General features: G+C 40.0%; 1 protein-coding gene across 1 annotated transcript in view; it reads left to right on the forward strand.

The window, feature by feature from the left end:
- Positions 1-15651, forward strand: part of lingo3b (leucine rich repeat and Ig domain containing 3b) — a 41192-nt gene that overhangs the window by 20783 nt on the left and 4758 nt on the right. The window contains exons 2-3 of the mRNA XM_015049262.1: positions 14024-14633; positions 14801-15544. Coding sequence (XP_014904748.1) covers positions 14079-14633; positions 14801-15544 — 1299 coding nt within the window. The 5' untranslated portion in view covers positions 14024-14078. The remainder of the gene's footprint in view (positions 1-14023; positions 14634-14800; positions 15545-15651) is intronic.

The raw sequence follows: 15651 nt of genomic DNA on the forward strand, positions 1-15651 counted from the left end.
AAACACACACAAAAAACGAAAAGTAAAACAATCTATGGTTTTGTTTTCATTTCAGTTTATATTGCATTTACAAAACGGTAATAAAAAACTAAAAATATGAAAAAAGTATTTTTTTTACTTTGTATTTTTTTTACTATACAAAAAACTTCTTACCTTTTGCTTTTATCAAATCAATCATTCGTTTATCTCTCAAGTTGCCTTCTATTGTCTTCTACAATGTGATTCAGCTGTGGGATATGAACACATTCATTTATCTAAAAAGATTAGAAAGAGTTCAGTGTGGGATTAAGTAAAATATAAATGGATAATGTGAAAAGTGTAGTTTATTTTTGACGAAAATTAAACAGGCATTTTATTTATTTATTTATTTTTTTAATAAGACGACATAAAAGTATCTGGTATCTGTGTTCACATTTTAGCTTCTTATTGATTTATGCTGTTCTCAACAATAAGTTGAAAAATATTTATTGGCGTTACAGCGGTCACATGACCGGCGGCTTCATTTGTTATCTGGTGTTAATTTAAAAAGAAACCAAGGCCAGCTGAGGTTCCAGAATCATGCAACAGACATTAAGCAGCCACCATGAACGGAAAGTAATATTCAAAGTTTGTTTAATATTTGCTCGTCACTAAAATGTTCCCACAATAGACACAAGTGTCCAGATAGATTAACATCACGATGGGCTCAAATCTGGGTGTCTACTTTATAAACTTGTCCTTGAATAATAAATGCCTCACATGTTGCAAATGTTCTATAAATGTGGGTCAGGTCCAAATATTTTGTTTTTGCACTCAGAAATGCAACAGATGGGACACAACAGGTTTACAGAGGAATCCGTCGTTTGTTCCACTTCTGAAAGGAACAAACAGCAGCTGAAGTGAGTCACCGCATGCCGCTTCGTTTTATTTTTATTTTTATCTTTAATTCTATCATCCCTCTGTGTATATTTATCAGAACTGTTAGACAGGACGGTCTTCAGCTGTCAGCTCACAGCCGCAGAGAAGAGGTGGAAACAAACACAGGCAGGAAACGAGATGGAAACAGAGTGTGTGTGTGTCTGTGTATAGGTTTACATGTAGGATTCCAGCATAAGCTATTTTGAGGAGGAGGATTTTCGCACCAGGCAGACACCGAAAGGCCTTTTTGAGGCTGAAGTTGTTTTTTTTTTTCAGCATTTTTTTATTGTTAAAATTGATAAGTAATGACTTATTAAAGTGTTACTAACAATTACAAACATACTCAAAACCATTTGTGGCTCAAAGTAAAATCTGTAGTGGATTAAATAGGGTCAGAGTACTGAGTATCAGGAGGGAGGGGATCTAAGATGGCAGAGCGGCTGAAAGCTCCAGCCCTCATGGTGACCAGATGGAGAACAGGAGAAGAAAGAGAAGATTTAAGAGTGCGGATGGGTGCCCTGATGAGCAGGGGCTCATAAAGATACGCAGAAGCAATGTAAACAACAGCCTTTAAAATGACAAGATGAATTTTGTAAATCAGTAGGAAACTCAACTGGTTGCCAATGGAGATGTTGGACGGCAAGAGCGATGCGATAAATGTAGGGATTTGCAGTATATTGAAAGTGTACAGCAGCAAATTTCTGAATAAGCTGAAGATTAATGAATCATCGCCAAAGACAATGACTTTTTTGTTGCAGCTAAGTTTGGAAGAAATTGGTGGAACACCATGAATTGGCTTCGTATGATCCATGACATAGGGAAGTGGGAAGAAGAACGAGAAAAGTTTGGCACAAATGTTCATCTGTTGCCTTGCACTGTCTTTGCAGAGGATCATTAAGAGTATAAATAAAATATAACCCAATATAACCCACCATATATTACTGGAAATGGCTTTGAATGCAAGCACTTGATTGAGTAAAACCAGTTTAAGGATGTGGTTTTACACCAGTAGGAGCGTTATTTTGTTTCACCAATGCCTATTCAACTCATTTCAGTTCATGCTCATCATCAACAATCTCACAATTACCTCAGGTTTTATTACAGCAACATCATGTACATGTTTGAAAATGTAGTAACTTTACCGTTTAACAAAATAACTTTTCACCATAAATATGCCTGCTGCTTATTTCTCAGCTAAGACGAGCGTGTTTTTCCTTTGGTTGTAGATACAAGCATTAAGGCGTGTTTAACGTTCTTTTAACTTTTGTTCCAGCAGATAGGGCAGAAATCTGGCTCTTTCAGGGAAAATGATGGAAATTAAAAGGCAGACCTAGAGAAACCAGAGTTTTTCTTTCAAGTTTTACTTGCAGCAAATGCAAAGAGTGAATCATGGCAGCAGAAAACGCTGGCGCACTAATGGAAATACTTCAGAGGACGGAAGCACCACTCACCGTCTCTTTTACCTTCACAAACACATGTACCTCATTGATGTGTGTAATGAATTTGATGATGCGAACTGCTCTGCTGCTCATTGTGACGAGGAAGAAAACAACAGCAAAGGCTCTGCTGCGCTGGAAGACGGCGAGACTCTGAACAGAGCAGCAAAAAACATCAAAGATGGTATTCCTTTAATGGTAGATGTGTTTTGAGGGACATATTTGTGCGGAGCAAGCTAAACTCACAGAACGTCAACAAATCCCATCTTAACAAGAGACTCAAAACGCCAAAGACACAGAGAGCCTCTTTTCCTTCTGAGGTTCCATTAAAAGATGAAGTGAAAGCATCCATCCATTTTCTTTACACCCTTGTCCCTTAGTGGGGTCGGGAGGGGTGCTGGTGCCCATCTCTAACGTTCCAGGCAAGAGGCAGGGTACAGCCTGGACAGGTCGCCAGTCTGTCGCCGGGCAACACAGAGACACACAACCGTGCACACCTAGGGGCAATTTGGAGACAGTCGTGTTTTTGGACTGTAGGAGGAAACTAGAGTACCCAGAGAAAACCCACGCATGCACAGGGAGAACATGCAAACTCCATGCAGAAAGACCGGGGCTGGGAATTGAACCCAGAACCTTCTTGCTGCAAGGCAAAAGCTCTACCAACCGCGCCACTGTGCAGTGATGAAGTGAAAGCAAATTTATGAAAAAATAAACAGCGGATCTGTGGAACGTGCTGGATGAAGATGTTTTTGCACTTTTGGAGATTAGTTCTGTACAAATACAAATGCATTGTTCAAGTTATGATTTAACTGGATGAGGGGATGAAGTCACTGAAAACAACTCGGCCGCATGTGAAAAAATAATCGCCGCGCTTGATAAATCATGTGATTTCACCCTCTCTTTCATCGTCTTTTGTTTAAACATGCATAATTGTTTGGTCATAAGAACGCAGCTCATTTATTTAAACTTTGGAATCTAAAAACATTACAGAAAAAAAATACACATCTGTGTTAACATTCTGGCATTTCACAAACAGAGAAACACAGGTAACCCTGTCTGACCCAAACCAGGAAACGTGTAGTGACTTCAGCTGAAAGTTTGACGAGGAAGTAAAAACAGAGTCCGTCTTTGTGGGTTCTTCTTTCCTCTTCCATGTCACCGAATTGTCCTTTGACAAAAAATTAGATTTCCTCAGTTACCTCACTTTTTGCTCCGCATTTCATCAGCTGCTTCATGTGCAGCTCACCCGTTTCCAATCAGTAATCACCTCTCTATACACCTCTGTGTGTGGATGCTTCATCAGATCCTGTGTCACGTTTCATTTTGTGCATTGCGCTTTATTTGGCTTGATCTTGTTTTGTCCTGAGTCCGCCCTCTGCACGAGGGGACTCGGGCTCATCCAAGTGCTTACTCTTTTTTTTACATTAAGCCTTTTAGCACACGTGGAACACGTAGCGTGTGTGCCGGTGTGGTTGTTCGTTACTCTAATGGCAAAAATATTGTATGGATTAGCCGTGTGAGCGCCTTCTGCTGAGCTGGGTGAAACAGATACAGATTAAAGCTATCAGTGTGGCAGGATTATCCAGTCTGACTCCCTGCTGTGCCTGAAGCCCCTCGCTGAGGTTTTAGTGTCAGCGAAGTTCAAAGTGAAGAAGTGACACATATTCATGGATGCGCACACCCACACACACAGAGAAGAAACGACCTTTTGGACTAATCTCCCCCATCTAACCCACTTACCATTGTCTACTTTCTGCCTACACACCGACCCAGACAGCTCATGTCTGAATCCATGGACATTTATAGTGTGGGCACAACAGTGTGAACCTCTTTCACCATTTAAATTATTTATAGCATTGTAGCTGCAAATGGTTTTAAGGTTAGTTTGAAACGTTCTGCGAGGTTTGGAGGACGTTCTTTGGTAAATAAGCTGCACATATGTTTCTATTTATGTTATTGTGTCTTAGAGGGGTTTTTTTTGTATTTTGTTTTTTTTAGTCACTGTTTGTTTCAGCTCTGCTGCGTGCATCGTTCTTTCTCTGTGACTGTCAAGAACTGCATTCGTGCACCGTGAATGTTTGGTTTCAGCTGGATTCTTGGCTGATTTTGATCCGGTTGAAAGCCGAGGCCAGATCTCGGCATCAGCAGTTTGTGGGGGAAAACGGCACATAAGAAAAAAAAAAAAAGATAAATCTTTGAAGTCTGAAACATTTCACCTAGTTGCAAAGGAAGGGGAACAGTGGCTTGCTTTGAGTCGGAACGCTTCTTTTGTCTCGTGAAGCACATCCTCTCTGTTGCAAAGGTATTTCCCAACGAGACTGCAAGAGGTGTTCGGCAAAGTGTGTGTCGCTCATCTCTCACTGTACTGGAGTTTCACGTTGTTGACACTGTGTGTGAGCTTTGAAACTGACAAAGTCGATGTGGTAGCTTGCATCCTCAGCTCAACAGCCTGTCTACTAAGTGTACATGCAAACTGTGAGAGTTGAAGTGTGTGACCATGTGCGGGAGCAACAATGTCACTGCGACTGAAAGACAGGAGGCGCTCAACCCCCCCCAGGCAAATTAGAGGCCATATATAGGCATGCCAAAAATTTGAATTATGTCTGAATAAACTTCATTAATAGGTTCATTAGTAACTCTACAGTTCTTAGAAGCACATGTTATCTTGCTCGTTTCATCAATTAGTGGTGCACTGCAGAGATACTGCAAGGTCTTTGTGTAGGAACAAGAAGAAAACTGATAGGTATTTTTCTCGAACCTATATAAAAAGACCACAGACAACGTATATGAATTTTATAGACAAAGCTTTTGCAAAAGGAGAACTCTCCATCAACAACCTCTCCAGGCCGTTCACAGAGAGTTCTGATCTCCTTCCACGCGAGCCCCTGGTTTATTGTCAAAGCAGAACAGCCAGAAAAAAAACAACAGAGGTCGTAAAACATTTAACCTAAACAAACCAGCAACTCAGTTCCAGGTGTGATATCTGATCTACGATCTGAGCCCAGTTCAGCTCTAGGTCAAACTGTCAACAAAGAGGGAGGATAAACAAGAGACAAAATACGACTGCTCACAGGCAGTTAGGAGGTATTCTGGTTGATAAGAATTAAGGTCTGGGAAACACAGAGTTAACTGTCTCACATGAAGATGAAACAGTCAGTCGTAACCTCCAGGTCAGTTTATACACACATTAACATTAGACTGAACAAAATGATAATACCAAAAATCTCTATCAAAAACTATTTCTTTAAGCCATAAGCCATGTGGGCAACATAACAAACATGTGGAAGAATGTCCGGTAAGTTGAGGCTTGCACAAAACATATGTAGTGGAAACTATACCAAGTCCTTCTGGGAAGCTGTGATGTGGCAATCACAACTTTTTCCTTAAATTTGACCAATCACCTTAATGTTTTCTGTATTTCCTTCTTTCCTGATCAATATTTGCAATTTCGACCAATCCTCTTATGCCCCCTTCTAATTTAGCTTCCCGTTTTACGTCTCCTTGAAGCCAAACATGTGAGACGGAAGCATGTGTGACACTAAACAGTATTGTTTGTCTTTTTACTTTTCCTTTATTAACTTAAAACGATGCCCGCGGTCCAAACAATCTCGATCCAGTCTGACATAACATGAGTTGTTTTGCAAAGAAGAATCTGCAAAAGAAAATTTGGGGGGGTTCATACAGTGAAAAGATAGTTTAATTTGCAGTGAAATGTTGTTCTGCAAAGTACCGAGACATGATGGTGGGGAACTAAAGACAAACCCATTCCCCAATTTTTTAATTTTATTTTGCTATTTCTTATAAAATATTATTAAAACATGTTGCAGTTTATGGTTGTAATGTGACAAAAGTAGAAAAAGCTAATAGGGTACAGCTGCAAGGCGCTGCAACAGGAGTCCAACATCACACTGGGTTTCCACCACTGCTAAAACAAGTCCTTCATTTTGTGTAAAACTGCTCTTATATTGAATTGGAATAATTGAAGATCAACCTTTTAACAGTTCTCATATTATTTGAAACTTCTTGGTCGCCTGTTTAATCCCAAGTTATTTCCCCTGTTAATTATTTCACGTTTTCTGTGGACACTATTAAAACTTTTTCTCCAAAATTCCTGAAAACAAACAAGCTGTTCCCTGCAGCAGTAGTTTGGCTTTAAATTTGGCCATTTGCTGTCAGTAGAACATTACCGCCGTATTCAAGAAAAAGGGTTTGTGTGGGTTTTTTTTTTTTTTTGTTGTTTTTTTGTTTGGCTTCTATCAGATGAAGGTCATACAAAGCAGCATGTCAGTCTTAATCATTTTGCTCTTACTGCATCAGTGACTCAGATTCCTTACAATAGAAAGACTGAGCTGCTACAGTAGGATTTCATCATGGGCATCTTCTCTCTGTGAAAAGCATCTCATCACTAAATGCAACCCACTAAAATAAGGGTCACATCAGTTGTAGTCAGTTTGCTGCAGTGGCTTCCACCATGAAAGCAAATCATCTTTTAAAGCCAGGCCATGTGTGTCTGGTGAGTTTTCTCTAGTCTTGAAGACCAAATTTTAGCTGCCATGCCCTGCTACAGTCGGGGGTTTTTTGTTGCGTTGCTGTAAGAATCCAGCCCAAGTGATTTTCTTTGTGGTCAGCCATTACTTTTAAAGTTGTGCCATGGCAGATTTTTTTCTTAGCTTGTGATTCAGGGTTTGGGTTTGGTTTTGTTTCATCTGTGATTCATAATATCTTCTATGGTCCAGCACAACGACAACATTGTTCTGTTTGCTATTAGATCACTGTATAACTGCTGAATGCACAATGGAAATCAGATACTTTTATGCGCTCAACAGAAAGACAAGCAAGTATTTTTTTGGCCCCCTCACTTTTTGACCTCAAATCAACGTAAACATTTCCTGTTCTTGGTCAGTTGTGGGTTCCCAACGTTGATTTTCTTAGTGCATTTTTGAATTTCTGTCAAATTTAGACGGTTTCAAGTATTTCCTGCAGACCAAACACCTGACATTATCCACAAGCTGCTCACAGTGATCCTGGTGGAAGTGAATCAGGGTGAACACAGACAAATTCACAAACATTGGCTCTGTTGTTCTTCAGAAAGTTTGTGTCTAATTTGGTGTAACTGAGGTTATATCAAATCACTCATCATTCTTTCCCAAGTTTTAACTTCTCGGCTTATATCTCGAGATGTTGCTTTAGCGTTTCCAAATAATCTTTTTTCCTTATGACCCTGTGATGCCATCTGGTTTTTGCGTTTTGATTTAAATTCTCACTTGTCCGTGTCAGGACTCATTGTGAATGATGACACGCTCACGCCACAAGATCTCGTGCTTTTGTTCCCGGGGTTGACTCACAAATTTTGCACCAAAACATAGTAATTTAGGAGAACCTGTCAGATAGATTTATGTTCCCTTGGTGTTTATACTTGCCTCTGTATAGTTGAAATGCTGTAAGGTAATTTACAATATCAAAAGCTTCCAAAGTCAGGACATCCTCATTTGGCCTTCCCCACAATAATCTGAATATAAAGGAAAAAATGACTGGGTTCTAACAAGTAGAAATGCTTTTGATAATCCCAACACATTTGAAACATAAAGTCTTTATTTTTTATTTAAAAGCAAACGGGAAGATCAAACATTATGTGGTTTTATACAATATATCTGGTTTTAAATTTAGATCTGTTCCTTGTTTTTTTTTTTAAACACAGATGTTTGTCCGTTTCATCCTGCCTTGCACCTCCACAGTGCTGTTAAGCCATATTCCACACTTGACTTGGGCTTAAAGGCAGTGACTAAGCACATATTCAATATAGGACTTACAGCTACTTAGCAATGGAAAGTACAAACTGTCAGCTTTTCTTGCGAAATGTAAAAACCTGTCAAGTTTGCAACAATGTAAAGCATTCTGTAATAACCTGCTGACTGCTTGGCTGCTCAAAACTTCATGCCTCCGTGTGAATCGCACAGTATTTGTACGAGACTGCCAAAGACAGACAGATAAAACTCAGGAAATGGTTCCAACAAAAAAAAAAAAAAAAAAACAGGTATTTGGTTGGCCAAATATAATACTCTCCAACTATTTGACTGACATGTAGTACATACTGAACAATGTGATGTTTTTAATCCAGGTAGCAGGTGAAACAGCTGTTGTGCAAAACATCTGCCAGTGTTTTCACCTGTGCATGGTGCTTGATGTATACGTGGAGTGGCAGGAATCTTACTGCACACATCTGCTCATTAGGTCAGCTAACTAAAATTGAGTTATTTTTAGATTTGGGGCTGATTTGCCTTACATTTCTTATGCCTTCCTCCTGCACAGCTGGCTCATGGCAGACTGTGCCTTCATCTCTGTCTGGATGGCTGTTAGATTTGCCCCTGATGCAGCTTTAACATCTGGCCCACGGTAATTTGCAGCTTGCAGCACAGATACGAAGGCTCCCAGTGTGTCTGTTGCTCAGGTGCAGGATCAGAGATGAAAGGTTAATGCTTTGAAGATGGATGAGAATGTTTTCTTTTATTGCATTTTCACTCATAAGTTTAGAAAGTACTTTCCAATTAAATGATTAAAATATATTTGACTATTTTGCAACATCATGCTTTCATGTGCAATGACCAAATATTGTGTATTTTTTTTTAGTTTGAAGATAATTATAAGAGAATATACGACTAAAAATTATCGTTCCAGCTCGTTATCTTTCACATGAAGATTTTTTTTTTTTAAATAAGATGTGATTTCAGTCAGTGCCAGTTGACGAACATGAAGCAGGATTTCATGAAATATGCTGAAATTTATTTATTTTATTTTTTTTATATTTTTGGGCGTAAAAGGCAGACATAAGATAACAAAACAGTGACAGTAGATTCTGCAGTCAGTCGACAAAAGATCATTTCATACTCTAAGCAGAGACCACTCAGTAAGAAGGTCTTGTTTAAAACCTAATTGAAATGATAAAAAAAAAACACAGGACTGTTCCAGAGTCCTGCAAAATAGTTACTTGAAAGGAAGGTGAGGAATGAGAACAGAAGATGAAAATATTACAGGTTTTACTCTTAAAGAAACCAAGAATCTGCGTAGAGTGACAACTAGGAGAAAAACTTCGCTATTTGCTTGGAGAACAAGAGTAAATGTGTACCTTTTTACGTGTCTGTTCAGTAGATGATGGACAGACGCCCCCAGCTCTTTGTGTGTACGTGTGTGCGTGTGTGTGTGTGTGTGTAAGCAAAAAGGAAGGTTCAGGATCACTTCCTGTTCTTGAGTCAAGCATTGAGGACGTTGTCTGCCTTGACAGTGTCAGCTCACTGATTCATGCCGTGGCTCTGCTGCTGACCCGTAGGATGACTGTCAGGGGGGGCGGACTGTGAAGACAGGTTGCATCTATCAAATGGCCAAAGAGCAAAGAGGGTGCATGCACACACACACAAACACAAACACACACACACACCTTTTATACTCAGATCTGCTGTTAGATTAAAGTCACTGAAAAGCAAAGTGTGCAAAATTGATTATCCCATGGCAATGTAATGCTTTGCATGTCACTGGGCCATCTTTAGCTGCAGTAAAAAAAAAAAAAAAAAGATTTAGTTTCATGTTTAGCATTAATCAGGTCAGTAAAACTGAATTCAAAATGTTTAAATGCTGCAGTGATGCTCACTGGTCAGGAAGTGTTTGCACCAGGCTTGTAGCAAAAAAAATTTAGCAAGCTGAAAATTTGCAAAACAACAGAGAATATGCTCATGATAACCTTAAACCAGAGCTGTCACCGGATGTTAATTTGTTGATTAAGCTGTTTGAGAGGTCTTCATGCAAGGTTGTGAATGATTCACACATTAAAGCAATATTTGTCATGTTTTATGCCAACAGTCTGTGCTATTGATTTTTTTTTTCTTCTATCACCCACTCTGGATGATAGACCTTGGTAGGTTTCTGTTCTGTTTGGTTTTTTGTTTTTTTCAGTGCATGATGGATGATAACAATTGTAGCAATTCAAAAAAGGGGGAAATAAACACAAAAACAAGCCCATGGTAATAACACACCATTTAAACCCCATATTAACATGTGGAACATTAAGTTTGCAGCTAACGTTGACACCACCACTTTTTATTTTCCCTAATGGTTTACTTTGCAGCAAAAATTTCTTAAAATTGATCGTTTTTCTCTGTTTTTGAGAACAATCTGTCTTTTCTATCAGTTATTAACTCTTTGAACTGACACTTGAAACCAGCAAAAAAAAAAAGTGGGGATAAAAACATGAAATAACGCAAGTATTTAACTGCATTGAACAGACACCAATATGAATGTGCAAACCGATTTTCCAATTCTTTATTTTCAAAAATGTGGCATATCAATTGACAGCTGATTGACAACAAAGTTTTTGTAAGTTGACCACAAAGGTGACATGAAAATCTTTAAGATCTTTGAGTGACGCGTGAGTATATTCCGTTTCCCCCCTTTGACTTTTGAAATAGTCTCTACCTGCTCCCATTGAATGAGTTAAATGAATCATTTAAATTACTGAATTTCCTCCAAGCCAGTGAGAGTAAGTATATTTAATTTTACTCGCAAATATTTCAAGATAATTGCTTAGCCGCCGTTTGTGTCTCGAGCCTACTAAGCCCCACAACAAATAAAAGAAAATGATGAAGGCATTAGAGTGGATGAGAGGAAAAAGATGCAAATCCAAGACGATAGCCGGCATGCAGGATGCCATTGCAGGACTCTTGTTGCATTAGGACAAACAGGAACAAACTAGAAATGCACCTCAAAGAACTCCAGGGTAAATAACAAAAAAAAAAAAAAAAAAAAAAAAATCTGAAAAAGCAGAAGATGATGATAAATGCGTGGCAGGTTCACTCGCTGATCAATGTGAGTCAAGCGAAAAGCAGAAACAAAATGATACGGACCAGGGAACATTAAATGGAAACCTTTAGCAGTATAAAGCAATCAGTGTTTGAGATAATGGAACGCAGACAAACACGAGAGATGAACACAAAATCTAACATCGACTAACAAAACCGAAAACTAAAACACGGGAAACATCCACCCTGATTTATGGTCAGACTGTTGGTAATATTTAGCAACAGCAAAAATACACTTTCTTGGCAAACTGGGGACTCCATCCCCTTCAGCAAAACTCACGCTGAAGCAACACCTCCTGTGTTACTTAAAAAGAGCTGTTCTTTAATTACCAAAATGACACATTAAAGTTAAAACATTTGAGGAAAAAAACCTGTGATAGCACAAGAAGAACAGTTATAATTCTAAAGACTAAAAATAATAAAATATATAAACATGCAAACAGCTATTCCCATCCTGACTACACAGTATGTAACTTAATTTGAATCCATAAAATGGAAAAAACAATGGATTCATACTTGCCTTTACATGCCTTTGTTGTGGATCGATGCTACATATGTACAAAAAGTAACTTAAATGAATTAAACTGAGCAGTATTTAGACAATTAGATGATTAAAGTGCTTTTATTTGAAATAAAAATGCGATAAGTTATTCTTACAGATTAAATTAAATTCAGTTTATTTATATTCAGCCACTTTACATCAAATGCACAAAGAAGTCAATTCAATCGACTCAAACAGTTGCTAAAATAATGTAACATACTATTCATTACAGTGATATTAATGTTATTCAAAACATTAATTGCCCTTTTGATGTGAAAACAGACAAGTGTGTTACACGTCTTCGCCTTTCTACTCTGAACAACTACGACTATAACAAGATGACTGACTCATTTAAAGGACTTTAAACTGGGGGAACAATAGAACAAAAAGAAAACATCTGTGATTTCAAAGTCATAACTTGTTAAAGCCTTGATAGCTTAACGTCGGCAACCAGTGAATGCTCCTCTTTGTGAAACACTTGCCCCAATTCTTTTTAGTTTCTCTTTTTTTCTTCTTCTTTTTTTTGTACACAGTTGTTAGTTTTTCAGATCTGTCTGTTTGTCTCCTGAGCCCCGTCCCACTGAGACAATGAGGTTTGCTGCTCAGTTGTTGTGGTCATGGTGAGTTGCAGCCGACTGGCAGCACAAGCCAGAGCTGCACATGAGAAGTGGGTCAGTTTGTGCAACAGTCTGCACAGAGGACTCGCTGTGTCTGAGTTTTGTCTCCAAATGAAAGAAAAGCTTGTGCCAGATTTCTATCAGATTCTCCAGAACAGGGATGTGAAAAGAAAGCGGTTCTTTCAGCGGCATCTGAAAAAAACGAGGGACTTATCCCGCCACACGGAGACCAGTTTTTTGTGTGAGCAAGTGTGAAAAATGTGAGAGAAATGTGCACATGTGCACACAATTTATATGGCATCGTGTAAATTTGGTTTAAGTCTGGTTTTATCTTCACTGATGCCATTAATGCCGCCGCTATGAAACCATTTGATATAATTAGGGATTCAATAAGCTTTTTTTCTGAAGCTAAGGTGTGGGGGAAGAAGGAACTCAAAGCAAAGCCTGCAGCGTCTGGAGAAGCTAGCAACTTTTGCTTCTTTTAACTGCCTGGCTTACGCCTTGGACGCTGCCCATTCAGCACAAACTAACCTATGTATTATTCATCTACTTGGCTCTTTCTCCCTCAAAAGCCAGCATCAGAGAGCATTTTACACATGATCTTCCTTCATTATGATGAAATATTCCTTCTCATTTCCTCTCTGAAAAATAAATTAGCAAGCTAATCGTTGAGAGTTTAATGTGTAGCCCTGCAGGAGGACAGTTTGTGTTTGGAAGGAAACAAGTTTTTTTTTCTCCTTCACGCTGTACTTATGCTTTGGAGTTAGCCCGCCTAACTGAGACATGTTGAAGATCCGATGCCAGGTGCTCTTTGACAGTTTCCATGTTGAAAACAGTAAGTGGGAGTAATTAACGGTTGCCTAAAAGAGTGTTAAAGGACAAGTGACTCATCTTATCTTTGTGCTGGGAGGACTAAAATGATTTAATTCTTAGCCAGCAAACTTCCAAACCTACGCAACCATCCATCAGCCTTATCAAACACTGTATATGATTTTACACTGATGTCTTTCTCAACCTCGTTTCAGAGCACTGGTGCGCAGCGCTTGGAGGCGCAACTTGCTTGTTGAGAATCTCATCATGTGCATATGTGGGGTGATAATAAATGCATTGTGTTTGTCAAAAATGGAGCAGACGGTCTCAGCGCTGCAAGGAAGACAGAGTAGATGCAAGGCACACGATTTCAGCTGGAGCAACAATCTCCCTCTCACATGGCTCTCAGCGTCCCAGTTTCCAAGCAGCAGCCTCCAATAAATTGGTGAAAAAACAAATTATCTTAAACATCTTAGAGCCATCAGTGTAACTATGATGGGATCTCACTGGACGAAGTGTAACGTTGGGTCAGTATGTGGCCCATAGCTCTAGTTGCTTTGCCGTAAAGTAGATTATTAACATCCTGTGTGGATATACGGTTTTTTTTCTCCACAGTATTCACATTTTAGATTTACAAAATGAGAAATGTGTATCTTTTTCTTTCACTTCACAATTAGGCACTACTTTGTGCTCTACGTCACAGAATGTTGCAGTAAAAAACATTTATGTCTGTGTTTGTAACGTAACAACATGCCAAACTGCTGAAGCACTATTTTATGGCACTGTAGCGCATTACTTTCTTTCTTTCACAATTACCTGTGGTGGATTTCTTCTCACACATTTTCCCTACTATTCTGTCTCTCCTCTGTATTGCAGGTGTCTGGCGCACTGACCCTGCCTGTATCAGGCGAGGAGTCAGAGGACCAGCGCCATGACTGACTCTCCTGGTCCTGCTGGTCGTGCCTTAGTGCCATGGCCGAGGGTGTGGAAATGGGTTCTGGCTTCCTTGCTGGTCTCTGTCATAGCTTTGACTTTGCCAGAGAGCAGTAAGGCCTGTCCTCCACGATGCGAGTGTTCAGCTCATCTGAGGTCTGTGTCGTGTCAGCGGCGGCGGCTCACAAACATCCCAGAAGGCATTCCAACAGAGACGCGGGTCTTGGACCTCAGCAAGAACCGGCTCCGTTGGGTACAGTCGGGTGATCTGGCACCGTACCCCCGGCTGGAGGAAGTGGACCTTAGTGAAAACCTCATTGCCACATTAGAGCCAAATGCCTTTGCCGCTCTTCAGAATCTTAAAGTCCTAAAGTTACGGGGGAATCAGCTGAAGTTAGTACCTATGGGGGCATTTGCCAAGCTGGGCAATCTCACCAGCCTGGATCTAAGTGAGAATAAGATGGTGATTTTATTGGACTACACCTTCCAAGATATGAGGAATCTTAAACAGCTGGAAGTTGGAGACAATGATCTGGTTTATATTTCCCACAAGGTAAGCTTTCCTGACAGTGCAACAAAAATGGTAACAAATTTGCCTGAGTGCCTCCTTTCTGATTTTGTTTTTGCTCTCCTACTACCCTATGTACAAAAAAAAAAACATTCTTGTCTTTGTGTATGTTTTGAAATGACTATTCTCCAACCCCATGTTTCTCGCCACAGGCATTCTCTGGACTTCTGGGACTAGAAGATCTCACAATAGAGCGTTGCAACCTCACATCCATCTCTGGCCAGACGCTGTCCTACCTCCACAGCCTGGTCACTCTTCGCCTTCGACACCTAAGCATCACTGCCCTGGAGGATCAAAACTTTCGCAAGTTGAATAATTTGCGGGGTCTGGATATCGATCACTGGCCATACCTTGAGTATATCTCTCCACTTAGTTTTCAGGGCCTTGATCTTCACTGGCTCTTCATCACCAACACCAACATCACTACTGTCCCTTCTAATTCATTCAAGAACCTGGTGCACCTCACCCATCTCAACTTGTCCTACAATCCCATCACCACACTAGAGCCTTGGGCCTTCAAGGACTTGCTTAGGCTAAAGGAGCTCATCATGGTAAGCACTGGGTTGCTGACGGTGGAGCCTCATGCCCTTGGAGGTCTCAGACAGATTCGAGTACTCAACTTCTCCTCCAACGACCTGCAGACTCTGGAAGAGGGGTCCTTCCACTCTGTTAACAGTCTGGAGACCCTCAGAGTGGACGGGAATCCCTTGTTGTGCGACTGCCGTCTGTTGTGGATCCTGCAAAGACGCAAGACCCTCAACTTTGACGGCAGAGTGCCAGTCTGTGCAGGCCCGGTGGAGGTGCAAGGAGTCAGCCTCAGCGCCTTCTCTGACTCTGCTCTCTTCGATCACTTTACATGCCAGAAACCTAAGATCCGCAACCGTAAGATGCAGCAGGTAATCTTTTGAAGAAGCTAAAACGTCCTCTAATGTTTGTGAGATGTTAATGTTTCATACTGCATATGCTGAATTTTTTATGTATAGTCAATCGTGTGCTCTACCAC

This window comes from Poecilia latipinna, unplaced genomic scaffold, assembly GCF_001443285.1.
Source record: "Poecilia latipinna isolate Pla-1442-1.1 unplaced genomic scaffold, P_latipinna-1.0 Scaffold937, whole genome shotgun sequence".
NCBI classification, from domain to species: domain Eukaryota; kingdom Metazoa; phylum Chordata; class Actinopteri; order Cyprinodontiformes; family Poeciliidae; genus Poecilia; species Poecilia latipinna.